At 39.9% G+C, this 16,571-nt stretch overlaps 2 protein-coding genes across 2 annotated transcripts; both read left to right on the top strand.

Annotated features, from left to right (window-relative positions):
- Window positions 1–1,669: 1,669 nt before the first annotated feature.
- LOC308365467 (dihydrolipoyllysine-residue acetyltransferase component of pyruvate dehydrogenase complex, mitochondrial-like) lies at window positions 1,670–10,108 on the top strand. Its single transcript, XM_080838903.1, has 14 exons — window positions 1,670–2,291; window positions 2,789–2,890; window positions 3,052–3,176; window positions 3,426–3,582; window positions 4,075–4,201; window positions 4,299–4,471; window positions 4,754–4,910; window positions 5,078–5,145; window positions 5,231–5,350; window positions 5,460–5,567; window positions 5,687–5,805; window positions 8,162–8,324; window positions 8,428–8,564; window positions 8,865–10,108. Exons 1-14 carry the CDS (start codon window positions 2,022–2,024, stop codon window positions 8,992–8,994), a joined length of 1,956 nt encoding a protein of 651 aa, XP_080695029.1. The 5' UTR covers window positions 1,670–2,021; the 3' UTR covers window positions 8,995–10,108.
- A 1,950-nt stretch (window positions 10,109–12,058) lies between these two features.
- Window positions 12,059–15,377, top strand: chek1 (checkpoint kinase 1; the record flags this gene model as incomplete). The annotated part of the gene is made up of 12 exons (XM_080838925.1): window positions 12,059–12,123; window positions 12,224–12,447; window positions 12,614–12,678; window positions 12,795–12,864; window positions 12,959–13,147; window positions 13,260–13,364; window positions 13,816–13,911; window positions 14,248–14,308; window positions 14,443–14,605; window positions 14,790–14,921; window positions 15,089–15,190; window positions 15,291–15,377. The coding sequence occupies 12 exons, from the start codon at window positions 12,059–12,061 to the stop codon at window positions 15,375–15,377; spliced, it is 1,359 nt and encodes a 452-aa protein (XP_080695051.1).
- Window positions 15,378–16,571: the final 1,194 nt, after the last annotated feature.

The raw sequence follows: 16,571 nt of genomic DNA on the forward strand, positions 1-16,571 counted from the left end.
GCAACTATTGAGGAATGTACTCATTAAAATGTTTGTGATGATGGTTTTGTTTGTTTGTAAATATGTTGATATTATTGCACAGAGACCTATGTTTTGTTTATAGGCACACACTTGGAAAGGATTACTTGAGCTTCTGCCATTAGCTGACTTTTGTTAGCTGTTCCACTTTATCATACTGCAGTTGGATGTTTTCCAGGGCAAAGGATTTTAAATGTGTGTTTTTTTGTGTATATTCTCTTGATTGACATTTGTATATAATAAAGTTACATCTTTCCCAGATTTTTTGTTTGTTTTTTTTTCATTCTATTCTTTAAAACAGAGTACTTTGTTCTTATATCTATACATACTTTGAAGCAATAGTTTGTTTGTAAGTGGAAAGCCAGAAGTCGAGTTAATTTATAACCTGATGCCAGAATAATAATTTTTATCTAAAGCGTCATTATGAAATTCTGGTGTAAAACTAGCGACACTAACTATCCAAAAGGCTAAAACCTTGCACCTTTTTAACATGTCAACTGGTCTCTTTTGGTGATATTGTTGGCCATGTCTTGCTGTGAAGGCCTTTCTTTCATTTTGGTGGTTGCTGTGTTCCATCCTCGACCACAGAGCTACAAAGTGCATAGTGCATAACTAGCGGAAACAACAGGTATGTACACCTGTCTTTCACATGACCATTTATACCATCAAAATGTATTGAAAGGTCATACCAAAAGTAGTCGTTTAGAAAAACAAACCTCAAAAAGTGAGAAATTGTTAGTGTTGCTTTAACCATAGATTTCATGAAATTGTTTAAAAAAAAAATTCATCTATTCAATACTCTTAAGTTACAAGAAGTAACATAAGGTCATGCCAGCTGTACCATTTTATTCCATAGTTAATAACATGTAAAGTAGGCTACAGGTGGTGGGATGTCCCGCTCCCTGTTGGTAACACTGCAGTTTGGCGACCCCTGCTGGTGGCTTGGTTGTGTGTGGAACACTAGGGCCTGAAGTATCCATCAACTAGCTCCCACACAGGATAATGTCTTGCTTTGTCTTTCATCTCTGTAGACTGTCGTTGTTGAGGCAAGTTGACAGTCTCAGGAGCCACATGGATATTTGAGATTCTAGTCAGCATGGACATCGAAAGCATAGCATGTTCTGATCTGTGCTGCCTTTGCCTTATGTAGGCCTGCATGACTATAGTTGGTTCTAAAAACAGACCAAACTGCCATTACCCAGCAACATAGAGATATCAAGTAATCCAGCGAACACCAGTCAGTGTCTGATGTTTCAGTAGATATGGTGCAGAAGAGAGAACAGAAAGAGAAGAGTTTTTGCTCTCTGCATAATATAACTTCCCTCACAGAACAGGCACCATGACCGGTCACTAAAAAAGGCAAAGCTTACCCAGATCCAAAACCCAAGATCCCCCCCATCAACTATTAATAAATCCAGCAGGGCATTTTCCTCTAATGTAATTAGTCTGTCAAAGTGTACATTGAACAGGTCCACCTCACCAATTAAAGTAGATTTCGCGAGATCCTAACATCTTTTAAGAAGCTCTACAGCCTCACACAGATAAAAAGTAAGCTGCAATCTCAACCCGCTTTACGACGTTTTTACTACAGTAGTTTAGCACCATCTTCTGGTGGTATTCACTGGTTGCCATTACAAGACTGAATCACAGCCGTGGTGCAGACGTTTTTCGCTTACGCTATGCACAACCATGAAATCTCTGTGGTTTTTAATATTTACTGAAACAACATTTTGATCTATTGACTATTTTAGGTTTCTCTAAAATACACGTCAGTAATTGATAAGAAAACGCGGTTTTACGCAGACATGGCAACCCTCTAATTCCGTTCAAGAGACCAACCCATTGACAGTCGTAAAGTGCTGTGTGTTTTGAACGAGGAGGTCATTGGAAAGTGAGATTGCACGGTTCGTCGTGGGGGTAGCTACTGAGGGTGTCAGGATTTCTGATACCGGGTAGTTATTGTTCCATCCTGACAGCGTGATACATGCGCGACTGAAACAACAATGTTGCGTTTGGTAGTACGGTTAAGACCAGCTGTTGGCCTCTCTCGGCCCAGTGTCCTCTCATCCTCCGGTCGCCCTCGGACTACTACACCGGTGACGTGCCGTCCGAAGGGGCTCCACTCCAGTGCATCGTTTCGAGCTCGGACTTTATGTCATAGTAATCGTTTTTATTATGGGGTCACCAGCAAACCATCGCTGCTTCCTCAGTGGAACCAAAGTAAAGGTTTCCGACTCAATCCACGATTCTACAGCTTACCTCCACATCTGAAGGTACGTTAGTCGTGTTGGCTAATGTCAACTGGCGACATTCTAGGGGGGTTTCAGTAATGTTAGCCTGGTCAGCATCACGCACCGCTGTCGCCGTGAGTTTCAATAACAAGCGACAGATTCGTGAAACAAGAACATTGCTTTCCCAAACTGTTGTAACCATGAAATGAATCCTATGCCTCCATAGGCTGCTAAGACAATTAAAGGGTTTGTGCTTGTGGAGTTAAAAACGTCAGCTATTGGTTTGTTCATGATAATGACCTCTTTGAAGGGTTAGGTGGTACTGTTGTAATTGTCAAATGAAGATAATCTGCAATTGTTACAGCTATAATTAGATATCATTATTTGTTGCTCTTTATCAGTATCGTTGAGTGGTCTATATTTGCGTTGATCTAAATATGGCTTTGATTTTCTAAACAAGACTTTGACCCAATCATCATGTCTTTGTAGCATCATATTGGTTACCTTGAGGAGCATCAAAATATTTTGCTCTCGTGCAGGTGGAGCTGCCAGCTTTGTCCCCAACGATGCAGACGGGCACTATTGCCAAATGGGAAAAAAAGGAGGGTGACAAAATCAATGAAGGTGACCTGATCGCTGAGGTAAGGACCTGTTTCTCGGTCCTTTGTCTCTCAGAAAACATAAACTAATATCTAAGCATCACCATCAGCCAAGAATTACATTTATTCAGATGGTTTTTATGTTTGACTTAAGGTGATTAACACACTGATGTCTTTTTCCTTAAAAATGTCATTGTCTACAGGTGGAAACAGACAAGGCAACCGTAGGGTTAGATATACAGGAGGAGTGTTATTTGGCCAAAATCTTGATGCCAGAGGGTTCAAGGGATGTGCCCATTGGGGCTATCATCTGCATCACTGTGGAGAGGTATGCCCATTAAAGCTCCCAGTCTCGCTCACCCGCATTATTACATATGATGAATCCCCTATAATCTCTATCTGAAGACATATTTTTATTGTGAGGAAATACTTTATTTGTTAGTTGCCTTAACAGATCTTTGTAATCAGAAGAAATTGCTGCAGCAGTGGCAAAGGTCACAGAGCAGAGCAACAACCGTACAGAAAATGTCTCATTAATCCGTGATGTTTTTTTTTCTTCCATTCGTTACATGTTCAGTGCTGATCTCATCCCTGCCTTCAAAGACTTCACCCTGGACATGGCAGCTGCCGCAGCTCCCTCCTCAGCCGCACCTCCTCCCCCACCTCCTCCCCCACCTCCTCCGTCCGTGGCTCCTCCGCAGGCCCCCGGGAGCTCCTACCCGACCCACATGAAGGTGTGTGGTGGTGATGAGCTACGTGGCTATGTCAGATTGCCTGAACTAACCTGTTGTTGGATTAAGAAAGTAACCCGCTGGAGAATTTTCAAGTGTTTATATCTTTAAGCAGGCAGTAATGTGGCGGTCTGGTCCAGACGTAGAGCTATATTAATAGAATGGGAAATGCACTGCTGCATTTTTGTTTCAGAGAAAGTTTTGGAGGCATTTGCATTGGGTCAGCTGCACAGATGTGTGGAGCAGTTTAGTGACAGAATGAAGGAAGAAAATACACCCAGGTTTGCAGTGGGTGGTATCTAATAATAAAGTAATCTTTGAGATCTCAATTGATAAATTAATCTGATTAGAAAGAATCCCATTAGAGATTGACGCACACATTTTCCTCTCAATGAAACATGAATGTGAAAAAAAATCAAATCAACTAATATGTTAATAAGTATTTTTGGGACTAGAGTAGGTCTTACATTCAGCCTTACTCCCTCCTTGCTGCAGGTGACCCTTCCAGCCCTGTCTCCCACCATGACCATGGGTACAGTCCAGCGCTGGGAGAAGAAGGTTGGGGAAAAACTGGGTGAGGGGGATTTGCTAGCAGAGATTGAGACAGACAAGGCAACTATTGGTATGTTTGATTCACTTTGTGTTCATCCTATTTCCTGTTTCTTAAATGTAATGTAATGTACTCAGGATCAAGTGTATGTTTCTTTCTTTGTGATAAGGCTTTGAAGTACAAGAGGAGGGCTACTTGGCTAAGATAATGATTCCAGAAGGCTCCAGGGACGTTCCCCTGGGAACTCCTCTTTGCATCATTGTGGAGAAAGAGAGTGACATCCAGGCATTTGCTGACTACGTAGAGACAGGAATGACTTCTGCTGTTCCTCCTGCACCACCGGTAGTGTGTTTAAAATGCTAATGTGTCTTTATGATTAAATCAATTAATTACCTCATGTAGTAGTACCATCAACTAAAATGAAAGAGGGTGATGAGCATAATTTGCAGGGCAGTTCATTCTTCTAGATGATTCTAACATGCCCCTTGGGTATTATTGTGATAGGTAGTGGATTATACTTTGAAGAGTCACTGTACATACAGTTTTCAACCTAAAATAGGTTTTTACATTAAACCAAACTGTGGCTACACGGCTGTTTGATGCTTTGCTTGAATATACCATCAGACCCCGGCTCCACAGGTCACCCCACCTGCTCCGGTGGTAGCACCTGTGGCTGTCGCAGCTCCTACACCAGCGACACCCAGAATAGGCCGGACCTTTGCCAGTCCCCTGGCCAGGAAGATGGCTGCAGAGAAGGGCATAGACCTGGCCCAGGTGTCTGGTGAGTCGTCAGCGGTGAAGTTGTGAACGTATAAAACAAGCACGTTTGGAACCTCTTTTAATGGCCCATAACTTGGCATTGAGTGTCACTCACAAGGTTCAATAGGTTTGAATCCTTTGAAAGCATTTGTGTTGGGTTTTGGTCTGTGAACAGCTCTTTCGCCACAGGTTCAGGCCCAGACGGCAGAGTAACCAGGAAAGACATCGACAGCTTTGTTCCAGCCAAAGCCGCTCCTGTGAGTCACTCAACTGTCATCGTTGTAAATATGACGCCTTACAAAGTGGAAAGACATGTCACTGAGTATGTTTTCCTGCCAACAGCCTCCACCTGCTGCCATTCCTGTGGCGGCTCCTGCAGCTCCTGCGGCACCTCCTGCCCCGGCCGTGGCTGCCGTACCCACCGGCACCTTCACCGACATCCCCATCACCAACATACGCAAGGTCGGTGTGACCACTGCTGGATGTGTCTTCACCATCTGTATATTTCCGGATACCTTTATTAAGCTTGTTATTCTAACGCATTTCTGTCTGTGCTGATATCGTTGTAAAGGTTATTGCCCAGAGGTTAATGCAGTCTAAGCAGACTATCCCACACTACTACCTGTCAGTGGATGTTAATATGGACCACATTTTGGAACTAAGGAAAGAGCTCAATACGGTGAGGCTATGGTCTAGGCAAGTGGAGCACAAGTCACTTGTCCAGAGAATGGGGGGAAAAGTATGTCATTATACTTAAAGTGTGTGTGTGTGTACTTATTTCAATGCATCCTTTTTCAGGATCTTAAACCTGAGAACATCAAGCTGTCGGTGAATGATTTTATAATCAAGGCTTCGGCTCTGGCCTGCCTGAAGGTACCTGAGGCAAACTCCTCATGGATGGACACAGTCATTCGCCAGTGAGTTCCTGTCATCAGTGCTAATTGTGTTTTAACATTCACAAGAACTCATCTGGCTTGTTCAGCAAATGTGGAATATTCATGTATTTCAAGAAAATCTACCTTGAACACACAACAGAATTAGGACACCGCTTAATGAAACAAAATTAGATCCATTTACAATAATTGCATTACTTTTAAGTTTAACTGTGGGGTATTTACTCTTATGTAAAAAAAAAAAAGAAAAAGAAAAACGGGGAAAAAACACCCAGTTAAAGGGATAGTTCGGTTTTTAAGACATGAATATGTATGGCTTCCCCGTCAGCAGTGTCATGCAATCATGCATCACTTACCCCCGACAGCGTCCTGTGAGCAGAGTTCTCGTCCAGTTTTGGTCAAACCGAAAGTAGTCCGGCATGTTTCCAGACCCAGGAAAATAAAAGGTTTCTCTTCCCAAAACATTATGTGTTCAAAAGAGTGATATATTTGCATCCCAAAACTGTTGTAGTGCAAAAAGTCACACCTCGTTATCACTTGGCCCTATTTTCAATACGCTCGATACTGCAGAGTCTACGGCAGATACTACTAGAGAGTCTACCTGTTTTATTTCGCGAAAGTTGATTCGCGAAAGTTTGATTCACCAAAGTTGCCTGAGAGAAACGTCCATCACAGGAAAACGATGAAAACTGAGACAACATTTGATAAAATTGACATAAAGCATCGTTATTTTGTGATGGACGTTTCTCTCAGGCAACTTTGGTGAATCAAACTTTCGCGAATCAACTTTCGCGAAATAAAACAGGTAGACTCTCTAGTAGTATCTGCCGTAGACTCTGCAATATCGAGCGTATTGAAAATAGGGCCAAGTGATAACGAGGTGTGACTTTTTGCACTACAACGGTTTTGGGATGCAAATATATCACTCTTTTGAACACATAATGTTTTGGGAAGAGAAACCTTTTATTTTCCTGGGTCTGGAAACATGCCGGACTACTTTCGGTTTGACCAAAACTGGACGAGAACTCTGCTCACAGGACGCTGTCGGGGGTAAGTGATGCATGATTGCATGACACTGCTGACGGGGAAGCCATACATATTCATGTCTTAAAAACCGAACTATCCCTTTAAGATTTAAAAGTCAGGCCCCACAGAAGGGAACTCAATGCAACAACAGTCAGTACGCCTTTTATTACTGAGATTCAAATCTATTTTTATTTTGTATGTCCACCTTTATTTTTGATGACAGACTCGATCCTCCTCGGAATAATATTGCACACATTTCTGGAGAGATGTTCTGCCATTCTTCAAAGACAATTTATTTTTACACTGCCTTTTGCTGTAGGGGTAGTGTTGCTCTACCTTTCTCTGTAAAATACCCCAATGCTGTTCTAATGGATTTAAGTCAGGCGGGACATTCCATGTCAAATCACATGGGTTCACACCTCAAAGGTTTTTCTTTCTTCTGGTGAAAGATGGATCAATGTGATGGGGAAATCCCAGATATTAGAACCATGGGGGAATTATTTATGAAGTTACAGCCTTTTACACTGTGTCCCACAATTTATATTTATTCTTGAGCCATCTTTACAGGCCAGTTTGTGCCAGATTCATTCACCTCTGGCCTTGAACCTGTACAGTAATCTTCCCCCGAGAAAAAAACTAATATTAAAAAAACTGGTTGAATTGTGGCCTGGTCATAGTTTTTTAATCTTTAGAAACTCTTGTGTTATTTTTCACTATCGAGACGATGCATTCAATGTGGTACTCATGGCTAGCTTCATGCCAAACATGCTGGACCCCATCTGAGCCGAACAGATTTATCTAGGTCTCTTCTGACCAAAGAATGTGCTTCCCACATTAATCAAGCTTCTTTTCATGTTCTTTAGCAGCTTAATCTTGCAGTTTTTTTTCTTGGATGCTATCCGAAGAGGTTGACATTATGCAAGGTCCTTTGCACTGTTTGAGCGGTCACAGAAACTCAGATTTCGAAACCCTGTGACAAGTGAACCATGCCTGTCTGGTTGTCAGAGCTAGATTGTGCAAGTAGCTCATTGTCTGTAGCGTCTTTTTTGGAGGAGGGCCACTGCGGCACTGATAAGTGGTACTATGGCTAGTTGTATACCTCCTGTTTACTGCTGCAACTGTGTTTCGACTGATTTCAGTTGGTCACTCCCCTTCTTATATCCTTCCCATCCTTGTGAAGTTTCACAATCAGATCATATCATATTGTTACAAAATCTATTTATGGCTTTACTGTCATAACTTCATTATAAGATAGCCATTGTTTTGGTACACAACCATATGTGTACACACTAGCAGTGGTAATTGAACCCTACTTTTGATCACTGATCTTTGGGTTTCCATGTTTCCTTCACAGAAACCATGTTGTGGATGTCAGTGTTGCAGTAAGCACTCCCAATGGCCTGATCACTCCCATTGTTTTCAACGCCCATACTAAAGGCCTGGCATCCATCTGCAAAGATGTATCCTCTTTGGCAGCTAAAGCGCGTGAGGGTAAGCTGCAACCTCATGAATTTCAGGTGAGTAAAGATTTCTTTATGATTTTGGATAGATGGGTGTCTGTTTTATTAGCAAAGGCATTTGTCCAATGTTTTCAGCTAAATGAGATTCTTTCTTTTTCAGGGTGGCACCTTTACCATCTCCAATCTGGGCATGTTTGGAGTCAAGAACTTCTCAGCCATCATCAACCCTCCCCAGGCCTGTATTCTTGCTGTGGGAGGGTCGGAGAAGAGACTTCTGCCAGCAGACAACGAGAAAGGGTAAATGGGAGTATCTAAACAAGCAGTCTAAATTTAAGTGTGGAAACCTGCACTTTACCAAATTACCCTCACTTCTCTCCCCTCACTCTGTGATAGTATCTTGAAGGAGACCTCTTATGCTAATTTTTAGTGTTAATCATTTTATTTTGGGGGTCTACTAAAATAGATTTACATACTTCTGTGATCCAAAAACACATTATTTTTCTCACTCTGAACCTCTCTATTCACCCTCTGCCTGAAACACTTTGCCATTGCTCCTGTCTTTATGCCATGTGGACTCACACTAGGTTGTTTACGCAGGTTTGATGTGGCCAACATGATGTCTGTGACGCTGAGCTGTGACCACCGGGTGGTGGACGGAGCAGTGGGTGCCCAGTGGCTGGCAGAGTTCCGCAAGTTCCTTGAGAAGCCAGTCACCATGCTCCTGTGAACAGTAGAAAAGCAACAAGAGCGTTGAGACTTGAAGGGACCTTACACATTGGTTCTCACTTATTTTTTTAGAGAATTACTATAATGACCTCTCTTCACCTCTGTTTATTCCCTCAAACTAACATGTTCATTCATACATTATGTGTTTATTTTAACATTTATTTCTGAAGAGCCCGAAACATCAACATCAGAACGACATGTTTACGGTGGAGATCTGTTTAATGGATGATAAGGTTCAGCATATAAAACTGGTATAGTTACTTTTTTGTCTTTTTTAAAAGGATAATTGTTACAAGCACCTCCAGTCTGTACATTTGCTCAACAGCTACTGTTGTAGGTAGGAAATATGTATCTAGTTTATGTTACTTTGCACGTACCATAGCCACAACATTTGGACACAAAATCATATTTAACTTTGTTTTATTTTTTAACAAGATGATGCATAGCAAGAATCTGCAGTCCCCTCATGGATATCATGGTCCAGTTACATCAATACACATTTAGGGGAATTGAGTACAGTTTAAATTAACTGTAGCTCTACGTTTTTGGCTTGGTAGGGCAACCACACCCAGACTTCACATTGTAAATGCGAAGTGTCAGTTCATTCATTTCATAGAACATTTTCTGCTCCAGTCAGAGCACTGGGTGCCTTGCTCCTTTCTCAGTCAAATTTGGTGCTTTGTATGTTATTATATTTGTTGAAACGCACAACCAACACAGGGTGAACTGCTGTAAAAAAAAAAAAAAAACGTAATAGTTATGGTGAAAACGTATAATGTACATATTTTAAATATGAAATTAAGGGGAAAAGTTGGTTTATTAAACACAAAAGGTTGCGAGATTTACTTAACGGGGAAAACTGTAATATTCCAGCTGAGAGTCTTTCAGGAGGAACTGATGTGGGGGAGAAATTGTGGTCACATGTATAATAGTTCCAAAACATACCTCTAAAGGGATGTGACAAATAATAAAAGTGTGAATGGTCAACTGCAGTCGCTTGATTTTTACTGATGTGATGTTTTCATTTACAAGTAAATATTTAATTATTATGGTTTTAATATGTCTTGCAAACCATTCTGTAAGACATTTGTGAAATGATGGTTGAGTAACCTTAAAGGCACCCAGTGCAACTTTATGTAAACATTCAATGAAAAATAAACATTCAATTTCTAGTCTTTTTTGCACGTAGTAAGTTTCAATAACTCCATACCATTACATATCGACATTCAAGGAGCAAAGATGAGACGTCGTTGTGTGGTGAGAACTGATAGAAAATCGTAAACAACAACAATCGCCGGTGGGGAGAAGCCATTTTTCCATTGACTGGAACCTGCTTTATTTATTGTAGGTTACCAAAAAATAAAGAAAATGGCGGCGATTGTTGTTGTTATCGATTTTCTATCAGTTCTCACCACACAACGACGTCTCATCTTTGCTGCTTGAATGTCGGTATGTAATGGTATGGAGTTATTGAAACTTACTAGGTGTAAAAAAGACTAGAAATTGAATGTTTATTTTTAAGCCTCGAAAGTTGCACTGGGTGCCTTTAATGTCTACATTAGAGTTTATTTGTATGAGAAGCAGAGACAGATCAACATTAACCTAGTCCGTTCTTCCCTATCAGTCTAGTCTAGTGTATTCTGAATTACTAATGTCAATATATATATTTTTAATATCAGTTACCTACTCAGAAATGGTGGAGGAAGACTGGTAAAAATGAATGCGCTAGAATTTATTTAACAATTTCCTCGTAATTCTGTTCAAATTCATTTTCATATTAAGAATATTAGAAGACATACACGTATTACAATTTCACAATAGACCTCTAGCCACCAGTTATATTAAACCATGGTCAAAATGGAAACAAAATGCAGTCATGGAGGCGATACCTATCATACACGCATGGACAGTACAAAGAAGTCTGAAAGGTGCATTTTTTCGCCGGAAGTGACGAAGAACGGAAAGTGCGACACAAACAACGCGGCAAAACTCCTGGCTATTTAAATATTATAAGAGTGAAGTGGGTTGTTGTCACATATTTTAGTAACGAAAGGGAAGGTGGATTGTCCACTTTTTAAATACGCGATTTCAGGAACAAATTCAAGGAGGTAAGAACCTCAAAATACTGTTACGAAGCGTAAACTGTGCATTTTGCTGGAAGACAGTTTTCGATAACTTTTCGATAACACTAGCTAAGCTGGCTGTCTAGCTAGCTGCTGGTTTGTTATTCATCACAGCTAAATAGTTACTATTTTAAACTATGACAGCAGGAGTAGTCTCAGGGAAGGGACTTTTCAAACTAATTTCAGCGTAGTCACAACTTTCTTTAACACATGAAACCATTTACCCAGTCTATATGTGAATATGATTTGCTGTTCTCCTCAACGATTTATGTTATGACATTAACGAGAAGCCTTTAAAGAGCAAGCTATGATTAACTTTTATCAGATTATTTTTTAGATAAATTGATTTAGTTTTTTTTTTACCTCATTGTTTTACCTTTTTGCTATTTGAGTTAAAGCTACTCAAATGGCAGTTATGCATTAGTAAAGTAAGTCAACTATTGCATAGTTTTCAGATAAATCATGGGGTGCTCCTTTGGCCTCAATTTGTAAATCCAGCAAAGATTTGCATTTCTCGCGATTGATGTTTCAATCGTAAAGCTTACGTTACCTATTCGTGCTTATTTTGTAACCTAATCTGCTAAAATGTCATTTTAGAGGTTAATTTTCCTTAACCCCTTCCTTTACTTTATCTGTACATCAGTCCTGGTAAATTATTATGACAAAAAAGTCCTTGTGTACCATTCCAGTATCATGTCCATAATTAAAATACTCTTCCTTGAGGAAAGAGTCCTGTGTCCTGTTGAGGAAAGAGTCCTGTCTTCCTTGAGGAAAAAGTCCTGTACATTGAATGTAGACCCATAAAAGTTGCTCACTGCATTGATTAAACAGAGGTGAAGTTGCACACATCTGTCGATTCAACACGTCTGTCCAATCAGTGTCAGTTCTAAAAAAAATTCAGTTTTGAGAGCAACATGTCTCTTATGTTACTACTTGTAGATCATGGCAGTGCCCTTCGTCCAAGACTGGGATGTGGTGCAGGATCTTGGAGAGGGAGCATATGGAGTGTATGTATCATAAACCCTGTGTTCTTCCATTTTCGAGTGTACATATAACCAGTTTATAGACAGTATAACCATCTGATCTCATTTCATCAAATGTCTTCAGGGTGCGTTTACTGATGAACAGAAAAACTGACGAGGCGGTGGCAGTGAAGGTCCTTGACACTCAAACTAACACAGACTGCCTTGAGGTGGTGAAAAAGGAAGTTTGCATCCACAAGATGTTGACGCATACCAACATAGTGCGTTTTTTTGGACACCGGAATGAGTCTAATTTACAGTATATATTCCTAGAGTATTGCAGTGGAGGAGCACTCTTTGATCGTATTGGTAAGTACATATCGTTGTACTGCCTGTGAATGCAAATCCTCTATAATATACAGTATATATATATATATATATATATTTATATTATTATTATTATTATTATTTTTATTATTTTTCATCACCCTAACATGTATGTCATCTGTCTGATCTTATTGCCTGTTACTGATAGAGCCAGACATTGGAATGCCAGAGAGAGATGCTCACCGATTTTTCCAGGAGTTAATTGCAGGAGTGGTGAGTGGAATTACAGAGTAGTGTTCTCTGGTGTTCCAGTGTTAAAACATGGTTACTTGCATGTTTGCTTTCAGTTTATCTACTTACATTATTCATTGTTTATTTATCTGTTGAAGGAATACCTCCATGGACTGGGAATCACACATCGTGATATAAAACCAGAAAACCTATTGCTGGACGACAAAGGTGAACCACGTTCATGTATATATGTCTTTGTTTTGGTTAAAGTTGGTCAAGACAACATTAAAGAGCACTTTCTAAATCCCTCTTTGCTTTTCAGATACTTTAAAGATTGCAGATTTTGGGCTTGCTACAGTTTTTCGTCATCGAGGACGAGAGAGGGCGCTCGGACGGGCCTGTGGCAGTCTGCCCTACATAGCCCCAGAGGTCATGTCAAGGTCACAGTTTAGAGCCCAGCCTGCTGACATCTGGTCTTGTGGCATCGTACTTACTACTATGTTAACAGGAGGTGAGGTGACTGGCTTTATCAGTGAAGGGAACTTGCACTTTCAGAATTGCAGTTAATTAAACTCTGTACCAACTCTGTACGACTTACTGTACCACTGCCCATCTTGTTTCAGAGTTGCCATGGGATCAGCCAAGCGATAACTGTCAGGAGTACGCAGACTGGCTTCAGACGAAGACCTATCTGAACCCGTGGAAGAAGATCGATGCAATGCCTCTTTGTAATGTGGCTTTTAAGTGTTAATCTGTGAAGTGTGTGTGATGTCATGCAGGCAGTAGGATAGTATTGCCAAATAGTATTTGACGTTCTTGCATTGCCTAGATAAATAATACTGGTTGCATCGTCCTGGGGGCAGGTTATTTAGTAGTAATAACTGTCTGGCGGTTTTTTATTGCACTTACTATGTGGATTCCTAAAAAATTATTTAATATTTCGCTCACAATGGATCACCTCACTAGCTTTTGCTGTTGTCCCTTATAACTCTATAGCTAGCACAGTTATTGCTATTTAAAACCAAACGTCAAACAGAATTGAATATTGCTCAGCGTAACTACAATTACTCTTTGAATCTTTAATTAAGTATTGCTATTACAGATTGGTGTCATCACTGAGATTGCTCTGTGCATTGTTTATTGAGTGTACTCTTTTTATTCCATGGACTCCTTGGTTAGGCCTCCTCACTAAAATCCTGTTACACGACCCTAAGAAGAGAATCGCCGTCCCTGAAGTTAATAAACACCCCTGGATCTGTAAGAAGTTCCGAGCAGGTACTAAATTACAACATCATGTTACTTTCATATTTTGCAACATGAAGTTGCAATATGCATGTTTTGTTATCCTTAATAAAAATGTATTTAGACCCACCGTAATAATGTTCCTCAGAAAGAACTATGTCATTTCCCAATGTCTTGTTTATGCTGTTTATCCATTTTGAAATTATTTTGCTTTATTTATTATTAGTTTAGAAACTGTTTTATTTTCGACAGTAACAAAACAACATATTGTACCTTAATTTGTTGGTGTTAAGATGTCAGTCCCACCTTCAAGGCCCAAATTAAACCATTATTTGTAGTTATGTTTTATTATATTTAATTTCTTTTTAGGTATCAATCACTCACCCAACAAAATACTGAATTCTGGATGCCGTCTTGGACGGACCAACAGGTCAGACTGCCAACCCTTTCTGCAAAAAGAATTATACATTATTGAAAACATAATATGATTGTATAAATCCATCTCTCTCTCTCTCTCTCTTTCCATGGTGTATGTGCGGTCTCGTTCACTTTTTCCTGTCTCAGTGATGACCGAACACAGATCTCTAGCTCTCAGCCAGAGCCTCAAGATCTCTGGGAGCTGACCGGTCCTGTCAGGGATGGGACCATGGTCAGCTTTTCCCAGCCAGTGTGCCCAGACCACATGTTGCTTGGAAGCCAACTGCTTGGCACACCAGGAGCCAGCCAGGTAAACCATACAGTTTACACCACCATCATTACACAATGTGTAATGTCCTTTTTAGGCCTTATTATCTTATCTAAATATAACACTTCAAAAAGAAATGTTTAGATAATAAGAACAAAACCTGTACTTGTTATTTTGTTATCATCATAATAAGATTTGAAATGAAATTCTGCTGTGCTTGTTTCAGAGTCCCTGGCAGCGGCTGATAAGGAGAATGACCAGGATTACTACTGCACTATCTGCTGAGGAGGCAAGCAAGGATCTCAAAACTGTCTGTATATCGCTGGGCCATACATGGAAACAGACATGCACCAATCAGGTACAAAGGCTTTTCAAACAACCAGTACACTTTGTGATGTGCCACACAAAAGGATATACATTTGTGCTAATATTTTATGTACTGTGAGCAGTGTAAAGGGCACTAGTGCTAGGGTGTGTGTGTAATGTATCATCCTCTAATTACCCTTGTTGTCACTTGCTTTGTAGGTGACAGTCACTACAAATGATCGCCGTAATAACAAGCTAATCTACAAAGTTTATTTCCTGGATGTGGATGAAGGAACCCTGGTGGATTTCAGACTTTCAAGGGTAACGTTGAAAGCATAAACAAAATAACTATTAAGATGATCTGTTGTAAAGGTGTTTTCCTCTTCCAGATTTTACCTAAACAAATGATTCCTTTTTGTAGGGTGATGGATTGGAGTTCAAGAGATACTTTGTGAAGATCAAAGAGAAGTTTTCTCATATTCAGAAGCAGAAGGTCTCTGTTTCCTGATGAAGGACCAGGCTGTTGGTGCCCTCAGACTTGTGCCACACTGTAACATATTGCATCATGTCTTGACCATGTCTTGTCAATTATGTCAAACAAGATTTCTGTGTTAATAGGTTTATTAGTTGCACCCAGAAAACCATGAAATAAAAGATGAAGACAATATTGGTGAGTTGAAAGTGTTCAAGTGTAGCTCTGTTTGCCTATACTGTATCAAGACATTTAGTAATGTATTTATTGTGTAAAACTTTTATATGTTGTTGTGTTTTGTCTGTCCTCTTATTGTCTGGCTGTAGATGTATGTCTCTAGATGTTCCTCTGGTTGTTGAGTTGCAGGCTAATAAACTTAATCCAAACAAAATAGTATGATGAGTCAGGATTATGTAAGAATTTCCATGTTAGCAACTGTATAATGTGAGATGCTATATCACTGCCACAGTAATCCCAGTATCTGCTGCCACACGAATGAGGGTATCCTATTGATTGGAGTTAATTAACAGTGACCTGTTAGTAGGGTGCATCAAAATACACATTTCCAGCATATTGATCTGTCTGGGTGCCCAAAGTGTTACCATACATGCAAAGACAATAAATGCAAAATATTTTTTGCGATACATGGTGTTTTAGAGGTGGGACGGCACATCAGCTTTTCCCCATTGGGGAGCCATGATAAAGCGGACAATTTTTGATATCATTCTCTGGTGCCACTTTGGGGTATGGTTTCAAGAATAGCTAGACTATGCATTTTTGCATTGCAATTTGATGCACCCTACCTATTAGCATGAACTGGACCACAATAAATTATCTAGTTGGGGGCAAGTTTTTTAATGAAAATGTTATTCTTATCACTTAGTCACACAATACACAAATACATAAACAAAAAAAATTGTGGTAAAAAAATCTATTTTTTCAAACTCCGTTCAAATGTAGGCTATCCAAAATGGAAATGTTAACAGTTAAAAGTACAATAGTGATCTTATAAATGCCTTTTGGTGAGTTACAGCAAAAAAAATGTTTTGTGAATTATTAGTCAAACCAATAACTTGATCTAGTTATTTTAATGTATAAACTGTGAAATTATTTTGCTCTTCATTAAATTAAAACCGTTAAACACACAATTTGACAGATCTGGAACTTGTAGCCATAACTGTTATGATGCGGTCGGAGGGCCTTGTAATGTCGGTCTTGTGGTTGCCACTA

This window comes from Sprattus sprattus (genome assembly GCF_963457725.1).
Source record: "Sprattus sprattus genome assembly, chromosome: 1".
In the NCBI taxonomy this organism is placed as follows: domain Eukaryota; kingdom Metazoa; phylum Chordata; class Actinopteri; order Clupeiformes; family Clupeidae; genus Sprattus; species Sprattus sprattus.

Coding starts and splice junctions, on each gene's coding strand:
- LOC308365467 (XM_080838903.1), top strand. CDS start 2,022: ATGTTGCGTTTGGTAGTACGGTTAAGACCAGCTGTTGGCCTCTCTCGG. Junction 4,202..4,298: donor GACAGACAAGGCAACTATTG/GTATGTTTGATT, acceptor CTTTGTGATAAG/GCTTTGAAGTACAAGAGGAG. Junction 5,806..8,161: donor ATGGACACAGTCATTCGCCA/GTGAGTTCCTGT, acceptor TTTCCTTCACAG/AAACCATGTTGTGGATGTCA.